At 52.7% G+C, this 26,732-nt stretch overlaps 2 protein-coding genes across 3 annotated transcripts in view; one reads left to right on the top strand and one right to left on the bottom strand.

Annotated features, from left to right (window-relative positions):
* Positions 1-26,732, bottom strand: part of LOC123766495 (ras association domain-containing protein 10) — a 266,095-nt gene that overhangs the window by 146,748 nt on the left and 92,615 nt on the right. The gene's annotated exons all lie outside the window — the stretch shown is intronic.
* Positions 6,834-26,732, top strand: part of LOC138354341 (zonadhesin-like) — a 30,890-nt gene continuing 10,991 nt past the window's right edge. The window contains exon 1 of the mRNA XM_069308500.1: positions 6,834-6,927. Coding sequence (XP_069164601.1) covers positions 6,834-6,927 — 94 coding nt within the window. The remainder of the gene's footprint in view (positions 6,928-26,732) is intronic.

The raw sequence follows: 26,732 nt of genomic DNA, 5'->3' as shown, positions 1-26,732 counted from the left end.
AGGAGAACGACCCGAACTACGACCCTACTGTCTAGTGTATAGCGCCTGGTGTACACTGACACCCCCCGTTCCCCCCCCCCTGTCACCAACAGAACCCCCAATTTGTTTTTTTTTGGCTTATGGAGGCCCCTGATGTCATCACTAACGGAGGTCTGGCTTAGTTGGCCCACAAGCAAGAGAGGGCCAAGCCTGGCTGGCCCACAAGCAAGAGAGGGCCAAGCCTGGCTGGCCCACAACCAAGAGAGGGCCAAGCCTGGCTGGCCCACAACCAAGAGAGGGCAAAGCCTGGCTGGCCCACAAGCAAGAGAGGGCCAAGCCTGGCTGGCCCACAACCAAGAGAGGGCCAAGCCTGGCTGGCCCACAAGCAAGAGGGCCAAGCCTGGCTGACCCACAACCAAGAGGGCCAAGCCTGGCTTGCCCACAAGCAAGAGGGCCAAGCCTAGCTGGCACACAACCAAGAGGACCAAGCCTGGCTTGCCCACAAGCAAGAGGGCCAAGCCTAGCTGGCCCACAACCAAGAGGGCCAAGCCTGGCTGACCCACAACCAAGAGGGCCAAGCCTGGCTTGCCCACAAGCAAGAGGGCCAAGCCTGGCTGGCCCACAACCAAGAGGGCCAAGCCTAGCTGACCCACAAGCAAGAGGGCCAAGCCTAGCTGGCCCACAACCAAGAGGGCCAAGCCTGGCTGACCCACAACCAAGAGGGCCAAGCCTAGCTGACCGACAAGCAAGAGGGCCAAGCCTGGCTGGCCCACAACCAAGAGGGCCAAGCCTGGCTGACCCACAACCAAGAGGGCCAAGCCTGGCTTGCCCACAAGCAAGAGGACCAAGCCTAGCTGGCCCACAACTAAGAGGACCATGCCTGGCTGGCCCACAACCAAGAGGGCCAAGCCTGGCTGGCCCACAACCAAGAGGGCCAAGCCTGGCTGGCCCACAACCAAGAGGGCCAAGCCTGGCTGGCCCACAACCAAGAGGACCAAGCCTGGCTGGCCCACAAGCAAGAGGGCCAAGCCTGCCTTGTTCACAACCAAGAGGGCCAAGCCTGGCTGACCCACAACCAAGAGGGCCAAGCCTGGCTGGCCCACAACCAAGAGGGCCAAGCCTGGCTGGCCCACAACCAAGAGGGCCAAGCCTGGCTGACCCACAACCAAGAGGGCCAAGCCTGGCTGGCCCACAACCAAGAGAGGGCCAAGCCTGGCTGGCCCACAACCAAGAGGGCCAAGCCTGGCTGGCCCACAAGCAAGAGGGCCAAGCCTGGATGGCCCACAAGCAAGAGGGCCAAGCCTGGCTGGCCCACAACCAAGAGGGCCAAGCCTGGCTGGCCCACAACCAAGAGGGCCAAGCCTGGCTGGCCCACAACCAAGAGGGCCAAGCCTGGCTGGCCCACAACCAAGAGGGCCAAGCCTGGCTGGCCCACAAGCAAGAGGGCCAAGCCTGGCTATCCCACAACCAAGAGGGCCAAGCCTGGCTGGCCCACAACCAAGAGGGCCAAGCCTGGCTGGCCCACAAGCAAGAGGGCCAAGCCTGGCTGGCCCACAAGCAAGAGGGCCAAGCCTGGCTGGCCCACAACCAAGAGGGCCAAGCCTGGCTGGCCCACAACCAAGAGGGCCAAGCCTGGCTGGCCCACAACCAAGAGGGCCAAGCCTGGCTGGCCCACAACCAAGAGGGCCAAGCCTGGCTGGCCCACAAGCAAGAGAGGGCCAAGGTGGGGGCGGGTCAGTCAAGGCGGGTCAATAACCAGACAGCCCAACAGGAAAGGTCATTACCTCACCACACTCCAAGACCCGGGCGGTCTACGCTTGGCGGGGGGTGGGCGGAGGGGGGGGTGGTCGTGGGCGGAGGGGGGGTGGTCGTGGGCGGAGGGGGTGGGAAATGGGGTAGTTGGTGGTGGTGGTGGGGGGGGGGAGGGGGGAGAGGCCATGCAACTTGCGCAACACACACGCCCTTGCAAAAACTGCAGCTTCCTCGTCCAACACCGGCGCTAACTGTGAATGGTTTTAGCGTACTGAGGACAAGGCTACACGACACTATATACACACCCTCACTATCACCACCCCTCACCATCACCACACCTCACACCATCCCTCACAGCATCCCTCACCATCACCACACCTCACACCATCCCTCATAGCATCCCTCACCATCACCACCCCACACACCATCCCTCACAGCATCCCTCACCATCACCACCCCACACACCATCCCTCACAGCATCCCTCACCATCACCACCCCACACAGCATCACTCACAGCATCCCTCACCATCACCACCCCACACAGCATCACTCACCATCACCACACCATCACAACACGCCTCACCATCACCACCACACCTCACAACATAGTGATACACCAGACTCAGAACACACACAAGCCGCTCCACTGCTCACATCGTCACTACAGTTTCAGGTTTCACCTCAAGCTACACAAAATATGATCAATTATAATAAGAAGAACTGAAACTTATCTCATCAAGCAAGCCCCAAACCTGTAGTGACTCCAGCAAGCACGCATATTAAGTGTTGGAGGAGGGGGGGGGGTGATAGTGTTGGGGGGCAGCCCAGGGGGGGTGATAGTGTTGGGGGGCAGCCCTGGGGGGGGGGGGGGTGAGGGGGCGTAGAAGTCAGGGGGTAATTCAGGGAGAGAGGGGCAGCTCTCCCCCTCAATTATTGGGGTAAGGGGCAAGCTGCCCTTTAAATCAATATCAATAAATAATGATAATAATAAAATAAAGAGCCTTAAACAGAACAACATGTGTGGAAGCATCGGAGTGTGTGTATATGAATGCTACACAGTATTCATCTATAGACATCCATATGTGTGGTGAAACACATGTTAAGAACCTCTCACACACTCACAGCTCCCTGACAAGAGGGCAACCGTTCTCGCACTTGCTTATAGTCAATATTGGCTTATTTAAGAAGTGCATATGTGACATACTAATTGATTGTGAATATTTTAGTTTACCTTGAAAAGCTTCATAGAAAACACCGACCTCACCTAACCTTCTTAGTATGTTAAGATAAGCATCTTATTGCTTCTTATTTACAATTATTACTTAACCTATCAACGGTATAGGCTCCCAAGAGGGAGCCAGCTTAGCTTAGCTACCAACACCCACACATGGTGTCAGCAAGGCGGACAGCCCGCCTGGTGTCAGCAAGGCGGACAGCCCGCCTGGTGTCAGCAAGGCGGACAGCCCGCCTGGTGTCAGCAAGGCGGACAGCCCGCCTGGTGTCAGCAAGGCGGACAGCCCGCCTGGTGTCAGCAAGGCGGACAGCCCGCCTGGTGTCAGCAAGGCGGACAGCCCGCCTGGTGTCAGCAAGGCGGACAGCCCGCCTGGTGTCAGCAAGGCGGACAGCCCGCCTGGTGTCAGCAAGGCGGACAGCCCGCCTGGTGTCAGCAAGGCGGACAGCCCGCCTGGTGTCAGCAAGGCGGACAGCCCGCCAGCTTTCATACCTCTCACTGTATTTCCCACTTCCAAACTTTCCTTCACCTTTGCTTCTCCTTCCTCTTTACTCCCCCCCCCCCAAAAAAAAAAAAGTTGATATCGGGGAAGGGGAGGGGGGTTGGATTAGATTTCGGGGTCAGACCAGGTGGGGGAGGGGGAGGGGGGAGGGGTAGGAAGACAGGCGAGGAAAGAGGGGGAGGAGAGGAGGGGGGAAAACACCCCCTCGTCAACGCTCCAGCTCCAGGTCCCCAGACCTCCAGGGGGAGGGGGGGGGGGTTTAACCACAATCACCACCTCTTAATTTATGTAAACAAACTTTCTGTAAACAAAGACACGTGGCCGGGCAGTTCATTTGTGTGGCCAAATACCTGGCTGTGTGATCAGGTATAAACACGCGCCTCCACAGGTGGCTATTGGAGCAGGCTGAGAGAGGGAGCCTTCCCCTCTTCCCTTCATGGTAAACCCCCTGCTAGTTATCTTATCTTGAGGTTATCTTGAGATGATTTCGGGGCTTTTTAGTGTCCCCGCGACCCGGTCCTCGACCAGGCCTCCACCCCCAGGAAGCAGCCCGTGACAGCTGACTAACACCCAGGTACCTATTTTACTGCTAGGTAACAGGGGGCATAGGGTGAAAGAAACTCTGCCCATTGTTTCTCGCCGGCGCCTGGCATCGAACCCAGGACCACAGGATCACAAGTCCAGCGTGCTGTCCGCTCGGCCGACCGGCTCCCAATAGTCCTCCCCCCCTAGAACACCACCCATTAATCGGTTTTACTCCCAGTTCCTTGATTCCTGCTGGGCCAACAGGGGAGAGAGAGAGAGAACAGTCGGGGAATGCTTCCCAGTCAATCCTCCCGAAGTTTAACACCGGCGGTGTAAGGGAAAATTCCAGCGGCCTCATGACCACACTACATTCAATTGCAACAGCGGAATGTATGTTAGAAGATGTTAAATGAGTGTAAGGATTAACTGACTCAACCACCCTGTGGAAGGCAACAGTTTGGCTCACACAAGTCCACTTTTTGTCGTCATCGTCCCAGCATCTCTGGCTTGCAAAGTGGGCCAGATTTCCTTCAGCTTTAGTGCAGGATATGAATAATTCAACGCCACGAATGTAACACTTTGAAATTAAAGAACAATGAAAGTAGCTCAAAATCTGGGAAGATGGATAGAGCCCAAGAGCTGGAGTTCAACTGAGACATCCTATAATCAGTGACTTACTCAAGACTCCAAGAAGAAGCAAAGATGGGATGTAAGGCACACTTGGAGACAGTCTTAGTCTTGCCTCATATCCCCCCAGACCCCAGGAGGGAACCCTCTAGGGGTTGAGGGGGAAGGGGAACATGGCGGACCCCCAGGAAGGAACTTTCTGGGGGTAGAAGGGGGAGAGAAACATGGGGGACCCCCAGGAAGGAACTTTCTGGGGGTAGAAGGGGGAGGGAAACATGGCGGACCCCCAGGAAGGAACTTTCTGGGGGTAGAAGGGGAAGGGGAACATGGCGGACCCCCAGGAAGGAACTTTCTGGGGGTAGAAGGGGGAGAGAAACATGGGGGACCCCCAGGAAGGAACTTTCTGGGGGTAGAAGGGGGAGGGAAACATGGCGGACCCCCAGGAAGGAACTTTCTGGGGGTAGAAGGGGGAGGGAAACATGGCGGACCCTCAAGAAGGAACTTTCTGGGGGTAGAAGGGGAGAGAAACATCGCGGACTCCCAGGAAGGAACTTTCTGGGGGTAGAAGGGGGAGGGAAACATCGCGGAGCCCCAGGAAGGAACTTTCTGGGGGTAGAAGGGGGAGGGAAACATGGCGGACCCCCAGGAAGGAACTTTCTGGCGGTAGAAGGGGGAGGGAAACATCGCGGAGCCCCAGGAAGGAACTTTCTGGGGGTAGAAGGGTAAGGGGAACATGGCGGACCCCCAGGACCCCCATAATGACTTTACGTACACAGACAAACTTGGGCTGCATCATGAGGATATCCCTCCACCACACTAAGTGGATAAAATAAATCCACATCTCCAGATACCTGATACCGGCGGATCTAAAGGTTGTAATGACCGGGCCTTCAATAATGTAGTGCAGGAGATCATGCCGGAGTTCCTGCTCACACAGTTTGCACCTGGAGTGTTCAGGAGTGGGAGATCCGTCACCTGTAGCCACCTGCCACAGGTAACGGTAGCCACCTGCCACAGGTAACGGTAGCCACCTGCCACAGGTAACGGTAGCCACCTGCCACAGGTAACGGTAACCACCTGCCACAGGTAACGGTAACCACCTGCCACAGGTAACGGTAACCACCTGCCACAGGTAACGGTAGCCACCTGCCACAGGTAACGGTAGCCACCTGCCACAGGTAACGGTAACCACCTGCCACAGGTAACGGTAGCCACCTGCCATAGGTAACGGTAGCCACCTGCCACAGGTAACGGTAGCCACTTGCCACAGGTAACGGTAACCACCTGCCACAGGTAACGGTAACCACCTGCCACAGGTAACGGTAGCCACTTGCCACAGGTAACGGTAGCCACCTGCCACAGGTAACGGTAGCCACCTGCCACAGGTAACGGTAGCCACCTGCCACAGGTAACGGTAACCACCTGCCACAGGTAACGGTAGCCACCTGCCACAGGTAACGGTAGCCACCTGCCACAGGTAACGGTAGCCACCTGCCACAGGTAACGGTAACCACCTGCCACAGGTAACGGTAACCACCTGCCACAGGTAACGGTAGCCACCTGCCACAGGTAACGGTAGCCACCTGCCACAGGTAACGGTAGCCACCTGCCACAGGTAACGGTAGCCACCTGCCACAGGTAACGGTAGCCACCTGCCACAGGTAACGGTAGCCACCTGCCACAGGTAACGGTAGCCACCTGCCACAGGTAACGGTAGCCACCTGCCACAGGTAACGGTAGCCACCTGCCACAGGTAACGGTAGCCACCTGCCACAGGTAACGGTAGCCACCTGCCACAGGTAACGGTAACCCCAACCTGGTCCTAGCAATTACTATCGTCGCACTACCCCCCCCCCCCATCCACTTAGGACTGGTCGGTACAGTGACGACCTCACTTCTTGCAGGTTCGGCGTTCGATCCCCGAGGGTCCAAGGGGTTGAGGAGAGGGCACCATTCCTCCTCTGCCCTCATACTGCAGCTCCTTGTCCTCTTATCGCCTCAAAGTGCATTACTCTCATATTAGACTCACATATATAAATTTGTATCAGATCTAAACAAATCGTAATTCTTAATACCCGAGCTTTCATGCCTTAGATACGGGGTTTTCTCCTGTCATATTTATATATTTGGAGCAATTCGGAAACCTAAGTAAGGAGGCATTTAGGGCGCTTTACACTGCCTACGTGAGGCCAGTCTTAAGAGTATGCCGCCTCATCATGGAGTCCCCATCTGAAAAAGCATATAAGGAACCTGTCACAGGTAGATTCATGGAGTCCCCATCTGAAAAAGCATATAAGGAATCTGCCACAGGTAGGTGGCAGGTTCCCCCATCGCTGTCTTAGCAACAGCGATGGGGATACCCAGGGCACAGCCAGCGTCACCCTAGTTGCATACTAACTTGCTTGCAATGTCTGTGTCATCATGTTGAGTTGCATTTGTGGGAGATGGTATCCATATGCAATATATTCTAAGCCCTTTATTCTGTGCAACGAGCAGGTTACTTATGATGGCTGCTGCTATGGGGGTGCTTGTTGTCTATGTTTCAGAAGGAGTTTGCAAGTGCTTGCATAAACAGCAGACTATTGAATCGCGGAAAATCAATCGTCTTGCATTGTCTTTAGTGCCCTCTCGGTGTGGTTCAGCCAGGTGTTTAACCTGGCCCTGAGGTTAACCCTGGCCAGGTGTTTAATCACCAGGTTAAATAGGTTTAACCTGGCCAGGTGTTCAATCACCAGGTTAAATAGGTTTAACCTGGCCAGGTGTACAATCACCAGGTTAAATAGGTTTAACCTGGCCAGGTGTTCAATCACCAGGTTAAATAGGTTTAACCAGGCCAGGTTATACAAGTATTATTTCTTGTATAGATATATTATGTATGTATGTATATACATATATACATATATATATATATTATTATACGATATATTATTATCTGTATACAAGTATTATTTCTATAAAGTTAGAGGCTGGTGCTGTGCGTCGTGGTGATGGGGATGAAGCAAGAGTGTCAAGTTAGAGCGCCGGTGTTGATACCTGGTTGATACCTGGTTGATACCTGGTTGATGTGACCTCTCCACCTTCAGTAACTCCGTCAGTGCACAACTGGGCTGAGAAAGCCGTGCTGTACACCAGCGTGTCAACGTTGTACAGCCTGGATGAACCTCCCATCAAGCCGGAGGTCGGCAGCTACCTGGAGCATACCTGAAGACGGTCTCCAGAGTTCTTGTACGACCCGAACCCGGCCCGAGGCCAGGCTCGACTTGTGGCAACTTGGTCCAACAGGCTGTTGCTTGGAGCGGGCCCACATACCCACCACAGCCCGGTTGGTCCGGCACTCCTTGGAGGAATAAATCTAGTTTCCTCTTGAAGATGTCCACGGTTGTTCCGGCAATATTTCTTGAATGTATTATGAATTAAGAGTCATTACAGGTGAATGACCAACTCGACCTCATATTAAAAAATCGTCGTACTAGAAAATGGTTGTGGCTTATGAAAGGTGACACACTGTTCCGTTTTCTGTTTTGGGTCCTCTGGTAGGTTAGGATAAGGGCACTTTAGTACGACAGTTTCTTGACGTTGGGGCACCTTAGGTGAGATAATAACCGGACAGCCAATATACACTGAATATATAATACACATTGAAAGGTGTGTATATATGTATATATTGTGACGGTAACGCGTTGGTGTTCGGCTGTTCAAAAGCTAGGGGTATGGCCTCGTCACATATAGAAACAAAAAATAGAAAATCTGGAACTTCGTCTGTGGTAAGGTAATGAGAAGACACACAAAACACAAGTAAATTTAACAATGAAATTTTAATTACGTTAGAAAAGCAAAACATGAATAAAATGGACATACAAATTCGTATAATAAAATCAATCAATCAAAATAATAATAATAATAATAATGACAAAATGAAAAGTTACGTTAAGACAAGTGAGTAATATCAAGTGAACAATATACAATCAAATAAGAGGTGCAGGAATATTGGCTTTAAGCTATCACCTCTCTTAGTACACGTAAGCCACAGCTTAGTCTACCAACGAGACGTGTTAACCTGATGAAAGCACTGGATATTCTGAGATCTGGTGGTCGTGTGGCCCCAGACATCAAGTAGTGTGGTGGGTGGAGTGCAGTTGCAACTGGACTCGCAGCCAATCAGCGATGAGCAGGCGACAAGACAGGTAGTTTGGTGGTTCGAGGTGAAGCAGGTGTTCCTGGCTGCATACGTTTTGCGCTTCTGGCAAAACTTGGTGTTGTTGTCGTTGTTGGATATTTCATCCATACTAGTTTTATATAGATGTATGTATCGACGTATTTTGGAGGGAAGAGCAGGCTCAATCTCTTGAAGGAGATTATCGTCACAATATATATATATATATATATATATATATATATATATATATATATATATATATATATATATATATATATATATATATATATATATATATATATATATATATAACCAAACCACATATCAGAAAGTGACGAAAAGACCATTATCAAGTCGTTATTGTCCAGGACAGACCGAAACGTCGATGTTTCTGCCCTTTCGGACGAGTGAGTCGGTCATCACTAATGTATACTTTGCTAGTTGGTTATTAGGCTGTTGTGGTGGCCTGAATTACCCCTCACATTGTTAATGGGTCTTAAGCCTAACACCGGACCAATCCAGACACACGACACACACAGCCCCGCTCCTGTGGCAGGTAAGTCCACTACGGGCTCGCCATAGCCCGTGCTACTTGGAACTTTTTGTTCCAAGTAGCGAATCTTAAACAACATGTACATTTCCGTATTAATAGTGACGGTAACTATCTGCCTTGACCAAAATGGGGGACTGGAAAATGAACACAAATCAGGAGTCGGTTATAGCACAACACCAGCTGCACCAACAAGTTAATTGTTCACAGGTAATGTATGAGAAGGTCTTACTCGAGCCAGCATCCTGCCCCGAGGCTCTTCTCACAAGTACATCAGAGTCTTGTGATTCTGTAGAAAATGCAAATCTGTTTTTCATTGGATAAACGGAAAACAAACGTTTGTACTCAATCGTAAGACCTGCTCTACGACCCTCATCTTAAACAACATACCTTCATGTATTCTTGAGGTTATCTTGAGATGATTTCGGGGCTTTAGTGTCCCCGCGGCCCGGTCCTCGACCAGGCCTCCACCCCCACGAAGCAGCCCGTGACAGCTGACTAACACCCAGGTACCTATTTTACTGCTACGTAACGTATTCCGCTAATGATTTATCTGTTTATCTCAATACTAACTTCTCCTTCTTATCTCTACATGATATCATCTTGGGGGGTTTTAATTGGATATATATATAACTAATCTTTTCGTTCAAGCGTTGTGGATATCTCTAAATGGACATCTGCTGGAAGGTCCAGCAGAGGTACTCTGGTCCCAGTAATCCTGTGAGTACGACCTGTGAGTACGACCTGTGAGTACGACCTTGACAACTCAAGTCGTCTCAATGCCCCAGTAATCCTGTGAGAACGACCCCGTACCTTAACCCAAGTCGTCCCAATGCCCCAGTAATCCTAAATTCGAGAAGTTACATCAGAGGAAAACTCAACACCAGAACGCTGGACAAATAAACTATCCGTGTGTGCTTGTTGCATAGCGCTGCCCAACCCACCCTCCAGGAGGGGGGGGGGGAAGGGGGGAGGGGGGCGGGGGCGCGACCCCTGCCCACCAAGATAATAGTGTGGGCCAGCATTAACAACGGTTTGGTCTGTGTCTTGCATATATTAACCTCAGGGAGGGGAGGCAGGTCTTCACTCGACGGACTCCACCCCCTCGCTATCACGGCCCCCCCTCACACCCCCTGCTATCTCACCCCCCCCCGCTCACACCCCCTGCTATCTCACCCCCCTCACACACACACCCCTACTATCTCACCTCCCTGCTATCTCACCCCCTCACACACACACCCTGCTATCTCACACACCCTGCTATCTCACCCCCCTGCTATCTCACCCCCTGCTATCTCACCCCCCTCACACACACACACCCTGCTATCTCACCCCCCTCACACTCACACACCCTGCTATCTCACCCCCCCTCACACTCACACACCCTGCTATCTCACCCCCCTCACACACACACACCCTGCTATCTCACCCCCCTCACACTCACACACCCTGCTATCTCACCCCCCCCCTCACACTCACACACCCTGCTATCTCACCCCCCTCACACACACACACCCTGCTATCTCACCCCCCCCTCACACCCCCTGCTATCTCACCCCCCCCTCACACCCCCTGCTATCTCACCCCCCCCTCACACCCCCTGCTATCTCACCCCCCCTGCTATCTCACCCCCCCCTCACACCCCCTGCTATCTCACCCCCCCCTCACACCCCCGCTCACACCCCCTGCTATCTCACCCCCCCCCCCGCTCACACCCCCTGCTATCTCACCCCCCCCCTCACACCCCCTGCTATCTCACCCCCCCCCTCACACCCCCTGCTATCTCACCCCCCCCCCCCCCGCTCACACCCCCTGCTATCTCACCCCCCCCCCTCACACCCCCTCGCTATCACGGCCCCCCCCCCTCACACCCCCTGCTATCTCACCCCCCCCTCACACACACCCCTGCTATCTCACCCCCCTCACACACACACCCCTACTATCTCACCCCCCTCACACACACACCCTGCTATCTCACACACCCTGCTATCTCACCCCCCTGCTATCTCACCCCCTCACACACACACACCCTGCTATCTCACCCCCTCACACACACACCCTGCTATCTCACCCCCCTCACACTCACACACCCTGCTATCTCACCCCCCCCCCACACACACACACCCTGCTATCTCACTCCCCCTCACACACATACACCCTGCTATCTCACCCCCTCACACACACACCCTGCTATCTCACCCCCCTGCTATCTCACCCTCCCTGCTATCTCACCCCCCTCACACACACACACCCTGCTATCCCCCCCCCACACACACACCCTGCTATCTCACCCCCTCACACACACACACCCTGCTATCTCACCCCCCCCTCACACACACACACACTGCTATCTCCCCCACACACGCACACCCTGCTATCTCACCCCCCTGCTATCACGCCCCCCACCCACCCCTCACACCACTGTAGAATACAGTAACGACACTGGGTGCCTAGACTGCAGTAGTTCAGATCTCCATGAAATACAACAACAAAATTGTGACGTCATAACATACAATACAACACACTTGTTGGTCTACAACTCCCCCTCCCTCCCCCCTACCCCCCCTCATGAGTTGTTCAGAGCTAACGACACCTTTCACAGTGAACAACCATTAGTTATCTTGTTCAGCCAGTCGCGAGTGAACATTTTATGAGGACACTCCACTCTGAATATAAAACTTTAGTTATAATGTGCTACTTTGTATTCTGTAGTGAGGGAGGCCTCATACTCCTCATACAGGTGTGGGGAGGCCTCATACTCCTCATACAGGTGTGGGGAGGCCTCATACTCCTCATACAGGTGTGGGAGTGATGAGAGGAGGCCTCATACTGCTCATACAGGTGTGGGGAGGCCTCATACTCCTCATACAGGTGTGGGAGTGGTGAGAGGAGGCCTCATACTCCTCATACAGGTGTGGGAGTAGTGAGAGGAGGCCTCATACTCCTCATACAGGTGTGGGAGTGATGAGAGGAGGCCTCATACTGCTCATACAGGTGTGGGAGTGGTGAGAGGAGGCCTCATACTGCTCATACAGGTGTGGGAGTAGTGAGGGGAGCCCTCATACAGGTGTGGGAGTGGTGAGGGGGAGCCCTCATACAGGTGTGGGAGTGGTGAGGGGGAGCCCTCATACAGGTGAGGGAGTGGTGAGGGGAGGCCTCATACAGGTGTGGGAGTGGTGAGGGGAGGCCTCATACAGGTGTGGGAGTGGTGAGGGGGAGCCCTCATACAGGTGTGGGAGTGGTGAGGGGGAGCCCTCATACAGGTGTGGGAGTGGTGAGGGGAGCCCTCATACAGGTGTGGGAGTGGTGAGGGCAGCCCTCATACAGGTGTGGGAGTGGTGAGGGGAGGCCTCATACAGGTGTGGGAGTGGTGAGGGGAGCCCTCATACAGGTGTGGGAGTGGTGAGGGGAGCCCTCATACAGGTGTGGGAGTGGTGAGGGGAGGCCTCATACAGGTGTGGGAGTGGTGAGGGGAGGCCTCATACAGGTGTGGGAGTGGTGAGGGGAGGCCTCATACAGGTGTGGGAGTGGTGAGGGGGAGGCCTCATACAGGTGTGGGAGTGGTGAGGGGAGGCCTCATACAGGTGTGGGAGTGGTGAGGGGAGGCCTCATACAGGTGTGGGAGTGGTGAGGGGAGGCCTCATACAGGTGTGGGAGTGGTGAGGGGAGGCCTCATACAGGTGTGGGAGTGGTGAGGGGAGGCCTCATACAGGTGTGGGAGTGGTGAGGGGAGGCCACACACTCGTGGCGCGGAGTGTGGGCCAACCTGACCTACCCCGCCACCACTGACGGCACACTCAGCACTAACACACACAACACGCACCGATAACAACTTCCGGGTGTGTTCTCCAGAGGTCAGAACACCGCAGATGACGCTCCCCCGCCCCGCCCCGGCTTGGCCCCGCCCCGCCCTGGCTTGGTCCCGCCTCGCCCCGCCCCGCCCTGACTTGGTCCCGCCTCGCCCCGCCCTGGCTTCGCCCCGCCCTGCCCTGGCTTGGCCCCGCCCCAGCTTGGCCCCGCCCCAGCTTGGCCCCACTCCGGCTTGGCCCCGCCCCGCCCCGGCTTGGCCCCGCCCCGCCCCGGCTTGGCCCCGCCCTGCCGTTTACCAAAATGACAGCCATGAGAAAGTATCGAACTAAAGAAATCATCATGGGATCGACTCTCTCCAAGAGAGTTGGACTCAGCCTCTTGAGGTCCCTCTTTTCTCTCTCTGTCTCTTACACCTATTTCTCTTAGCCACTAGGCCGTCTGCCGTTTTCTTTATGCCTATTAACTCTATGGTACACTTTAACCTTCCCGCCTCGCACCACACATTCACACTTGGGTGGGGGGGAGGTGACGGATGGGGGTGGGGGGGGGGAGGTGACGGATGGGGGTGGGGGGCGGAGGGGGGGCGGAGAGGGGGGGCAGAGTGTGGGGGGGGGGTGAAGAAAATGTCAGCGTTTGTTCCAAGACAAAAACAACAATTACACATCTTGTAAGAAAACCAGAGCTGGAACATTATACTACCAAGACAAACAACACACTTTAACTACCGACGCCAGGATAAGGTCAGGATAAGGATTTGGGATGGGACGGGGGGAAAGGAATGGTGCCCAACCACTTGTGGACGGTCGGGGATTGAACCCCGACCTGCATGAGGCGAGACCGTCGCTCTACTACAAGGAAGTGGAACGAAACTATAAACACCAGACAAGATTTTTGTATTAATGTATATATACATAAATACAATTTGTTGTATTTGCTACTTTCTTGTCCAGCCACTAACACGCACAAGCGGTTCGGGCAGGTCCTTAATCCTAATTGTCCCCGGAATACGACGTTTAACATCCAGGTACCCATTTACTGCTGAGTGAACAGAGGCTATACAGTTAAGGATAGGCGCCCAGTCAATCCTCCCCCGGCCAGGATACGAACCCAGGCCAAATCGCTCACGAAGCGTTGGGCGAGTGAATTACCACTGCGACACGGGGGCTGTTGTAAACATGCATTCAGCAGCCGCTAAGGCGTCCATTCAGCTATAGCCGACCAGGGCGTGGTCCACAACAGCAAGCCATGCACCAGGGCGTGGTCCACAACAGCAAGCCATGCACCAGGGCGTGGTCCACAACAGCAAGCCATGCACCAGGGCGTGGTCCACAACAGCAAGCCATGCACCAGGGCGTGGTCCACAACAGCAAGCCATGCACCAGGGTGCCGGAAATGGTTAAAATGCTAAAAGACCCAATTCCAGAAAGCCTACTTTTCCATCCATTAGAAACTACTTCTTCCATCCACTAGACAGCTTGTCTGACAAGCTGGGGCTCAGACAAGCTGTCTCAGACAGCTTGTCTGAGCACCTCTCCGCTCCACCCAACCCAGTACAGCTTGTCTGAGCGCCTCTCCACTCCACCCAACCCAGTACAGCTTGTCTGAGCGCCTCTCCACTCCACCCAACCCAGTACAGCTTGTCTGAGCGCCTCTCCACTCCACCCAACCCAGTACAGCTTGTCTGAGCACCTCTCCGCTCCACCCAACCCAGTACAGCTTGTCTGAGCACCTCTCCGCTCCACCCAACCCAGTACAGCTTGTCTGAGCACCTCTCCACTCCACCCAACCCAGTACAGCTTGTCTGAGCACCTCTCCGCTCCACCCAACCCAGTACAGCTTGTCTGAGCGCCTCTCCGCTCCACCCAACCCAGTACAGCTTGTCTGAGCGCCTCTCCACTCCACCCAACCCAGTACAGCTTGTCTGAGCGCCTCTCCGCTCCGCCCAACCCAGTACAGCTTGTCTGAGCGCCTCTCCGCTCCGCCCAACCCAGTACAGCTTGTCTGAGCGCCTCTCCGCTCCACCCAACCCAGTACAGCTTGTCTGAGCGCCTCTCCACTCCACCCAACCCAGTACAGCTTGTCTGAGCGCCTCTCCGCTCCACCTAATAAACTATCTGATTCTAGTCCATGAAAAACGTTCAGGGTTAAAAAACAAAACATGAAAGGAATCCAACACCCCAAAAGGACTGGAGCAGCGGCATCTGGCGCCAAAAAGCGAAGAGTCACAATGAACCGTCAACCCAGGAAGGAAAACCTGGGAGACCAAACATTCGCCTGTCTAAACATTTATATTTTTGCCCTCCTCGTAAACAAATTAATTCGCTCGGGGGGAGTTGTTTGCTATGGTTTAATATTCGGCCACTGGGAACACACAGTTGCAAGTAGCACGGGCTATGGTGAGCCCGTGGTGGACTTACCTGGCACAGGGGCGCCTGGGGGCAGTAACTGCTTGGGAAGATGTGATGGCTTTTAGATCATTTAGATTTTAGGCTTCGGCGTCAAGCGGTTCGGATTTGTTCCGCATGTGAGGAAAGCGAGGTGGTTACGAGGTGAGTGAGAGGCAGGGAGAGGCAGGGAGGGGCAGGGAGAGGCAGGGAGTGACAGGGAGGGGCAGGGAGAGGCAGGGAGTGACAGGGAGGGGCAGGGAGAGGCAGGGAGAGGCAGGGAGAGGCAGACAGGAACGCTCCCACATTCATTACACCTCCAGCGTCAAGGTGCTCGATTTGCTTTATCACTGAGGCGCTGTTGGTATGTGGATATATATATATATATATATATATATATATATATATATATATATATATATATATATATATATATATATATATATATAGAAAATAAAAAGTATTCAGAGGAGACCTTGTGGTTTCTCACTGAACACTAATATTATCTTCTCCTACCACCCCCATTCTTTTGTATGTACACATATATATTTAGTTTATTTGAACTTTGTTACAAAAAAGGAGTTACATATGGGTTACAAAGATGGTTATCATAGGTTGTCGAGTTCCTCCAGCTCATCAGATGGCGGGCAGGAACCCTGGATGCAGTGCACATTTCCCCTCTGTATCGCCACACTGAGGCGCTGGAAAAGAAAGCTTGCAGCTCTTGGGTCCCTTGTTGTTTCAATGAGCCTAGAACCCAGTTCCTTCAAAAAACTGGTAGCACTTTTACCCCAGGTGCCGAGTGTCTCAGAAGCAATGGGGACAAAATTGTAGTGGTGATCCAGTTCTCTATACTTACGGGATTTGGCTGCTTCCCTGTGGGTGGCAGCGCCACCTGGTTGTGCAACACTGAGGTTAATGTAGGTGTTAGCCAGGGTTGATACGCACGTGTAGTCCCATACCAACTGCTTGCCATTCTTCCAGGGGTTCACTGTGATACCATCCGGGCGACCAATAAGAGCATCAGAGTTACGGGGCGTTAGGTAACGGGGCTCTCTTTCAGCTGGGCATCCAGCTGTGGTGAGGCTCCTCTTGATGATGTCGTTAACTTCACTGTGCCTCGAGTGCCATCCCCCTGTGCTTTGGCAGAGTAGGCCATGGTGGCCGTACCTGTCAACCACCACCTCGCCGCAAACACACCTATATCTGGTGTGGATTGGGGCAGCAAGGCGGAGGGCCACAGCAATTCGGAGGGCGTGTGGTGTGAGACGCGTGCCAGTTGCCGACATTGGGGTTGCTAACAGGAAATCCCCTGCATGTGGTGCTGCTACTGCTGTGAGGCGAGCAATGTCGTGTTGTGTTTTTGCAGCACCCAGGCACTCTGCAGCAACTTGGTCTACAATGGGACCATCCCAGTTGATGGGACCAACCCATCTATATATATATATATATATTATATATATATATATATATATATATATATATATATATATATATATATATATATATATATATATATATATATATATATATATACAACTTTAGAAACACTTTCCCACCAGGAGACTCGAACCCTAGCCAGCACAGAAGCCTTCCAGCAACTGGCATAACAGGTACGCCTTAACCCACTCCACCACCTGCTCAGACCCCTAAAAGAGATGGTAATTTCGGAGTATTTAACACTCCAAAGACCACCACCTCCCAAGAGCACTAGAGCAAGTGAGGGGTCATTTTTACGTTTTTTCATCAAGTCCCTGAACATCCCTGATGTTCCATCAACGTGATGGAACATCAAGTTCCATCAAGATGAAAAAACGTAAAAATGACCCCTCACTTGCTCTAGTGCTCTTGGGAGGTGGTGGTCTTTGGAGTGTTAAATACTCCGAAATTACCATCTCTTTTAGGGGTCTGAGCAGGTCAGGTGGTGGAGTGGGTTAAGGCGTACCTGTTATGCCAGTTGCTGGAAGGCTTCTGTGCTGGCTAGGGTTCGAGTCTCCTGGTGGGAAAGTGTTTCTAAAGTTGTATACTTCACTCTCGTGTTTAGGAGAGTTGTGCCTTATGCATATATATATATATATATATATATATATATATATATATATATATATATATATATATATATATATATATATATATATATATATATATATATAATCACCTTTAATTAACTGATTCACTACAGTTTGCAATTTAATTTTGCACCGGAAAATTTAGTTCGGTGCCGTGGAAGTGTGATCCAGGCTTCTCCAGATTGTCTAATGCTGGTGGAGGGGGGGGGGTGGCATGGAGGGGGGGTGTGGGCTTGGAGTGGGGGGGGGGTGTGGAGCAGGTGTGGAGGGGCTGGTAGAGAGCATAACTAACCATAACTACCTTAACTATGCCATAAATGTTGTTAAGACGGTGGTCTTCCACACGCTTATCCTCTGGGAAGACTGGCCAGCACGGTCTGTCCTCCGTGGGTACCTTTACACATGCCATACCTCTCTCACTATCCCTCACTATCCCTCCCTCACTATCTCTCCCTTTCTCACTATATCTCCCCTACATATATATATATATATATATATATATACTCTCCAGGTGCCGGAGGGGGAGGGAGGAGAGAGAGAGGGAGGGAAAAGGATAGCGAGATGGAGAGAAGAGAGGCTAGTGGCCCATTCATCCCTATCCAGCCACTTGAATACACTTAAGTTCACTCAATCCCACGCGGAGTTGTAAATCGTGCTCATAGTTACTCACCGCTTGTAACTAACTCATTTACAACTTACTCAAGTACTCCATGAACTGTCGTACCAGCTTCAGCTAACTTCTTATTCGTCTCTGGGCAAAGCTGAACATATTAAACGCTACCAAAGTTCAAGGGCCAGATTCACGAAGCAGTTGCGCAAGCACTCACGAACGTGTTCATCTTTCCTCAATCTTTGACGGCTTTGGTTCCATTTATTAAACATTTTACAAGCATGAAAACTTGCCAATCAACTGTTGTTATTGTTATAAACAGCCTCCTGGTGCTTCGGAGCTCATTAACTATTTAATAATTGTAAACAAAGTCGCCAAAGATGATCCAGATGGATTTGAAAACCTAACATAGTTTTGGCATTTACGCCTTCAGCGGGTAGGCGGTTCCACCAGTTTATAACCCTGTGGGTGAAAATGTATCTCCCATTCTTAGTCTTACACTATGGCTTGTTGGGCTTGAACCTGTTGGTTGCTCCTTGTTTGTGTTACATCTGACCTTTTGAAGACATTGTTAGGATCAACATCCTCCAAATTGTTCAGTATTTTAAAAGTTACAATGAGATCCGCCCTGTCATGCCTGGTTAGCATTGTTAGCCCCGTGGCCCTCAACCGTGCCTGATACGGGAGATGACTTAGCTCTCGAATGAGTTTTGTTGCCCGGTGTTGCACATTCCCCAGCGTAGCTACGTCCTTCTGTGAGGTCTTCATTGTTGGATATAGTAGACCAAATGAATACTACCTTCTTATCCTTAAAGTCAAAGGTACGTTTGATTATTCAACGCAACACCCCCCCCCCCATGCCCTCAACACACAACGCAACACCCCCCCCACGCCCTCAACACACAACGCAACACCCCCCCCCACGCCCTCAACACACAACGCAACACCCCCCCACGCCCTCAACACACAACGCAACACCCCCCCACGCCCTCAACACAACGCAACACCCCCCCCACGCCCTCAACACACAACGCAACACCCCCCCCACGCCCTCAACACAACGCAACACCCCCCCCCCCCACGCCCTCAACACACAACGCAACACCCCCCCACGCCCTCAGCATACAACGCAACACGCCCCCCCCACGCCCTCAACACACAACGCAACACCCCCCCACGCCCTCAGCATACAACGCAACACGCCAACAATTAACACAACACTGGCTTAACATTTAACTTTGTATTTAACGCGCACTCGATAAAAAACTATATACCTGGCCGCTCTCTCATTCAATATTCCAGGCGGCTTACCGGCCCGATGCGAGCCGGATGTGCTCCCTGGCCGCCTCTCTCACACACTTTATCTGCTGTTATACTCTCCCTCTGAGGCAGGCAGGCAGGCAGGCAGGCAGGCAGGCAGGCAGGCAGGCAGGCAGGCAGGCAGGCAGGCAGGCAGGCAGGCAGGGAGACAGGCAGGCAGGCAGGGAGACAGGCAGGCAGGGAGGCAGGCAGGCAGGCAGGCAGGCAGGCAGGCAGGCAGGCAGGCAGGCAGGCAGGCAGGCAGGGAGACAGGCAGGCAGGGAGGCAGGCAGGCAGGCAGGCAGGCAGGCAGGCAGGCAGGCAGGCAGGGAGACAGGCAGGCAGGCAGGCAGGCAGGCAGGCAGGCAGGCAGGGAGGCAGGCAGGCAGGCAGGCAGGCAGGCAGGCAGGCAGGGAGGCAGGCAGGCAGGCAGGCAGGCAGGCAGGCAGGCAGGCAGACAGGCAGGCAGGCAGGCAGGGAGGCAGGGAGGCAGGCAGGCAGGCAGGCAGGCAGGCAGGCAGGCAGGCAGGCAGGGAGGCAGGCAGGCAGGCAGGCAGGCAGGCAGGCAGGGAGACAGGCAGGCAGGGAGGCAGGCAGGCAGGCAGGCAGGCAGGCAGGCAGGCAGGCAGGCAGGCAGGCAGGCAGGCAGGCAGGCAGGCAGGCAGGCGGGCGGGCAGGCAGGCAGGCAGGCAGGCAGGGAGGCAGGCAGGCAGGCAGGCAGGCAGGCAGGCAGGCAGGCAGGCAGGCAGGCAGGCAGGCAGGCAGGCAGGGAGACAGGCAGGCAGGCAGGCAGGCAGGCAGGCAGGCAGGCAGGCAGGCAGGCAGGCAGGCAGGCAGGGAGGCAGGCAGGCAGGCAGGCAGGCAGGCAGGCAGGCAGGCAGGCAGGCAGGGAGGCAGGCAGGCAGGCAGGCAGGCAGGCAGGCAGGGAGACAGGCAGGCAGGGAGGCAGGCAGGCAGGCAGGCAGGCAGGCAGGCAGGCAGGCAGGCAGGCAGGCAGGCAGGCAGCCAGGCAGGCAGGCAGGCAGGCAGGCAGGGAGGGAGAGAGGCAGGCAGGCAGGCAGGGAGGGGAGGCAGGGAAGGCAGGCCTGCCGTGAGGATCTTCACTTCCCATATAGCCAGGCTGGCCTGCTCCACCAGGAGAAAATGAGAAAAGAGTACTCGATACCTTGTTTGATCTGATCCATAACCCTCCCCCCCCCCCCCCGGCCGCCCCAAAACACACGCAGTTGATTGACAGCTGAGAGGTGCAACCAAAGAGCCAAAGCTCCCCCCCCCCAAACACAACTAGGTTAGTACACACACACACACACACACACACACACACACAAAGCTGATGAGAAATGTAAAAACAGAGGAGGACTGTACTAAGTTACAGGATAACTTTGACAAATTCTATAAGGCGGCAAATAAGTGGTTGCTAAAATTTAATCCTATCAAGTGTAAGGTAATAAAGATGGGAAAGAGATGAAGGAAAAAAATGAAGTATCTGCACAATAGAAAATATATGAAGGAACATAACCCCCCCCCCATCCCCTAACCAGCCACTGTTGTACTCACAACACTCTAGCTATAACAACCTCCTACACCCTATACCACACCACTTGGACGGTCGGGGATTGAACGCCGACCTGCATGAAGCGAGACCGCCGCTCTACCGTCCAAGCCCAAGTAACTGTTTACATTCAAGAGTATTAAAAAAATGGGATGACCTAATAGGCCAAATTCAAGCCGACAAACACCCAGGAAAGTTCTGGAAACACAAATGAGGGGAGGCCTAAGGGGAGGCCTAAGGGGAGGCCGAAGGGGAGGCCTAAGGGGAGGCCTAAGGGGAGGCCTAAGGGGAGGCCGAAGGTAAGGCCTAAGGGGAGGCCGAAGGTAAGGCCTAAGGGGAGGCCGAAGGGGAGGCCTAAGGGGAGGCCTAAGGGGAGGCCTAAGGGGAGGCCGAAGGTAAGGCCTAAGGGGAGGCCGAAGGTAAGGCCTAAGGGGAGGCCGAAGGGGAGGCCTAAGGGGAGGCCTAAGGGGAGGCCTAAGGGGAGGCATAAGGGAAGCCTAAAGGGAGGCCTAAGGGAGCCTCGACCGAGAACAGGAACAAGAACAATAAATTTAGGGACTTCTGGGAAAAGTACCCAGAATACTCCCGCCAGAAAATGCCAACTTTCGTCCCAGCACCGAAAGATAAATTACAAATCAGCTTGATCACAGAGCTGCAACACCACTCGCAACACAAGCCACAGAATACTTAATACAACACAAGCAATACGCTTCTGGAGCGGAAGTGCCGAGGCGGGCGTAAGAGCTGGAGCTCAGCCGCTCTCAGCAAGTCCCCGCACACCCACACAGACGCGGCTGGTCACCGCTGAATACCTAAACCAACAGAAAGCGTTTTCCTGAAATAAATCTTGCGTCGGACAGCTGCGCATGGCGGAAGCTGCAAGCGCGTGGGGGAGGGGGAAGAGGTCGGGGAGGGCAATATTGGGGGGGGAGGGGTTCGGTGGAGAGTTGGGGGAGGGACGGAGCGGCTAGTGGTGAGGAAGGGAGGAGGGGGGTTAGAATCACGAGAAGGGGGAGCCACAGTGTGTTTTAGGTGTGACCGGCCAGGTGGCCGAGGCGACAACAGGTGCGTCCTGGACTAGATTAAGGCCAAATCATTCAACGCTGCTTCTTGCGTCTCCTGACTCCATTAGCGGCGTCAACACAAGAGTATCCTCACTACGGCCTTCCTTGCTGGTCATGCAGAAATCCTGCAGGAAGGAGGAGGAGGTGGAGGAGCGTCCCCTTGTTGCCTGACAGCAGGGAGCCACCAGCCTCAACTCTATTCAACACAAACTGCTGACATTTATCTCGATAAAAGAAGTCAATGTGCATCAGGAAAATTTCGCCAGTGATTGTCATTTAGCCAGCCCGTCCTCCTAAAACCACACTGTTAATGGTAATTATGTGGCCAAAAGTGCCAGTATGTAGTGATGGACCACCAGAAAGTACCAATATGTAGTGATGGACCACCAGAAAGTACCAATATGTAGTGATGGACCACCAGAAAGTACCAATATGCAGTGATGGACCACCAGAAAGTACCAATATGTAGTGATGGACCACCAGAAAGTACCAATATGTAGTGATGGACCACCAGAAAGTACCAATATGCAGTGATGGACCACCAGAAAGTACCAATATGTAGTGATGGACCACCAGAAAGTACCAATATGCAGTGATGGACCACCAGAAAGTACCAATATGTAGTGATGGACCACCAGAAAGTACCAGTATGTAGTGATGGACCACCAGAAAGTACCAATATGTAGTGATGGACCACCAGAAAGTACCAATATGCAGTGATGGACCACCAGAAAGTACCAATATGCAGTGATGGACCACCAGAGAGTACCAATATGCAGTGATGGACCACCAGAAAGTACCAATATGCAGTGATGGACCACCAGAAAGTACCAATATGTAGTGATGGACCACCAGAAAGTACCAATATGCAGTGATGGACCACCAGAAAGTACCAATATGTAGTGATGGACCACCAGAAAGTACCAATATGCAGTGATGGACCACCAGAAAGTACCAATATGTAGTGATGGACCACCAGAAAGTACCAATATGCAGTGATGGACCACCAGAAAGTACCAATATGTAGTGATGGACCTCCAGAAAGTACCAATATGCAGTGATGGACCAGCAGAAAGTACCAATATGTAGTGATGGACCACCAGAAAGTACCAATATGTAGTGATGGACCAGCAGAAAGTACCAATATGTAGTGATGGACCACCAGAAAGTACCAATATGTAGTGATGGACCTCCAGAAAGTACCAATATGTAGTGATGGACCACCAGAAAGTTGACTTTTGATAATATCAGACTTTACCTAAATGTTCTTAAAACTAAGATTGTACAAGTTTAGTTTTGAGCATTAATATTTCCAGACAATAAAATTAAAAGTTCAAAAAGCGAACGTTCTGGTGGTCCAGCAAAAAAAAAAGGCTAGATTTGACCAAATTGTTACTTTAAGTACCATTTTCAGGACTTTCAGACTTACAAGTTGCATTTAAGGTAAAGCCAGGTACCAGTGCCGGGGGAACCCTGGGTTTACCCGGATGGGTATACCCAGGTTTTCAGCACTAAGAAATCGTCTAGTCAGACCGTCTCTGTGTGCTAATTCCCAGTAATTATGAACCACAAACAATGGTTCCACTACAGTGAACAAAGATACTCGCCAGGTTCACGGTTCACCGTCCTCGCTACTGTGAGTCCTTCCCGCGACGGTGTAACTCAAGGTCGACCTCCAGTGAGACTCTGGCACACAAGACTCCACAAAAATAACTCATTATTACCTGTTTAAAAGTGCATAAAAGAACAGCCAGGAACGTCTTCACTGCAATGACGCGATTGGGCCAGCATCCCTCCCCCCACTCCAGCCCCCCACACCCCCCCTAGCCTCCCCCACACACCCCCCTAGCCCCCTCTAGCCCACACCATCCCCCCCCTCCCCCAGCGGCCACACCCACATATGCATATAGCATATCAACACTATTTACGAGCGGAATGCCTAATTGCATTGTCTTGGGAAACAGTTCGAGCCTATCCCCTCTTCCCCCCAACCCCCCATCCCCCCCCCCTCTATCCCTCCCAAACCTAACCTTAGGGTGCAGTTTACCTACATCTATCACTTCACTCTCCATTCCTGTGTCCCCTCTGGTTCAGTCTATATAAGTACCCTCCCCTTTTAAATCTGATACGGGCTCGCCATAGCCCGTGCTACTCGGAACTTGTTGACCGAGTAGCTGAATCTATAACAACAACAGCTTTAAATCTGAAGAGTACTCCAGGATTCGAACCTGGATATTCCAGGTCTTTGGTGTTAATGAATTGTATGGTCCTAGAAAAGTTTCCCCGACGAGCTGCGCCTATTGGCATTATGATACGGCTTCACAGCTGGGCCCACGAGGGCCACCAGCAACAGCTGGGCCCACGAGGGCCACCAACAACAGCTGGGCCCACGAGGGCCACCAGCAACAGCTGGGCCCACGAGGGCCACCAACAACAGCTGGGCCCACGAGGGCCACCAACAACAGCTGGGCCCACGAGGACCACCAACAACAGCTGGGCCCACGAGGACCACCAACAACAGCAGGGCCCACGAGGGCCACCAACAACAGCTGGGCCCACGAGGACCACCAACAACAGCAGGGCCCACTAGGACCACCAGCAACAGCTGGGCCCACGAGGACCACCAACAACAGCAGGGCCCACGAGGACCACCAACAACAGCTGGGCCCACGAGGACCACCAACAACAGCAGGGCCCACGAGGACCACCAACAACAGCTGGGCCCACGAGGACCACCAACAACAGCTGGGCCCACGAGGACCACTAACAACAGCAGGGCCCACGAGGACCACCAGCAACAGCTGGGCCCCTAACACCCATGGTAATCTCCACATCAATATATCAACCTAAGGTGAGTAGAGGAGAGAGACACATCTCAATAGACGGCTCGTCACTAGTTAAATACTTGACTTATTACGCATCAAGCAAGATAACAATCGCTGTATGTTATCTTTCTGTCTCTCAAGACGCAGACACTAATTTATGGTATAATTGACCCCCCAAAATTTCCATCTGTCTTGTTCCATGTTTTAATATTAAATGTAGTTTCGAAATGCTTGATACCTGGTTGATGGGGTTCTGGGAGGTCTTCTACTCCCCAAGCCCGGCCCGGGGTCATAGGCTTGACTTGTGAGAGTTTGGTCAACCAGGCTGGTGCTTGGAGCGGCCCACAGGCCCACATACCCACCACAGCCCGGTTGGTCCGGCACTCCTTGGAGAAAACTATCCAGTTTTCTCTTGAAGATGTCCACGGTTGTTCCGGCAATATTTCTTATGCTCGCTGGGAGAATGTTGAACAACCGCGGACCTCTGATGTTTATACAGTGTTCTCTGATTGTGCCTATGGCACCTCTGCTCTTCACTGGTTCTATTCTGCATTTTCTTCCATATCGTTCACTCCAGTATGTTGTTATTTTACTGTGTAGATTTGGGACCTGTCCCTCCAGTATTTTCCACGTGTATATTATTTGGTATCTCTCTCGTCTCCTTTCTGGTGAGTACATTTGGAGAGCTTTGAGACGATCCCAATAATTTAGGTGTTTTATCGCGTCTATGCGTGCCGTATATGTTCTCTGTATTCCCTCTATTTCAGCAATCTCTCCTGCTCTGAAGGGGGAAGTGAGTACTGAGCAGTACTCAAGACGGAACAACACAAGTGAACTGACTTCACCACCTCAACTATGAGGTAGTGAGGTCAGTTCACTGCCATATCACGGCAGTATGGTGACCTCACCACCTCACTATCACGGCAGTATGGTGACCTCACCACCTCACTATCACGGCAGTATGGTGACCTCACCACCTCACTATCACGGCAGTATGGTGACCTCACCACCTCACTATCACGGCAGTATGGTGACCTCACCACCTCACTATCACGACAGTACGGTGACCTCACCACCTCACTATCACGGCAGTATGGTGACCTCACCACCTCACTATCACGGCAGTACGGTGACCTCACCACCTCACTATCACGGCAGTATGGTGACCTCACCACCTCACTATCACGGCAGTATGGTGACCTCACCACCTCACTATCACGGCAGTATGGTGACCTCACCACCTCACTATCACGGCAGTATGGTGACCGACCTGACCTCTAGAATAGCACATCGTATTTTGTCATGTCCCGTTTTCTATTCGTGGGATCTGGGTTTGGTTAGGTTAGGGCACTTTTAGTACATCATTTTAGTCACGTTGTGACAACTCTAGAAAACGGGCTGTGCTCACTGGTAATACTTGTGTAAAAATAGCTGGGTGACGAAGAACTTTTTTTCCTACCCACAAATAAGGCCAAAGTTCAGAGCTAAAGCCCAAAGTCCTACCCCACAACTAAGGTCAAAGCCTTACCCACACAACTAAGGCTTTAAGTCTGACAAAGAAACTGATACAACTCGCCCTTCAATTGCTGCCAGATTTCCATAACTGAATGTCAAGCAAGTTTACTATTGAACAAAACCATTTTTTCCACTTCTATTAGCTAGTATAACAAGAATCAACACATATCAGAAGCAAATCCTACCACCCAACATACCCCACATACCTGGAGTATACCTGGATATACCCCACATACCTGGAGTATACCTGGATATACCCCACATACCTGGAGTATACCTGG

Source organism: Procambarus clarkii, chromosome 62 (genome assembly GCF_040958095.1).
Source record: "Procambarus clarkii isolate CNS0578487 chromosome 62, FALCON_Pclarkii_2.0, whole genome shotgun sequence".
NCBI lineage: Eukaryota > Metazoa > Arthropoda > Malacostraca > Decapoda > Cambaridae > Procambarus > Procambarus clarkii.
Note: the sequence above shows the minus strand (reverse complement) of the source record. Positions and strands in the feature narration are given on the sequence as shown.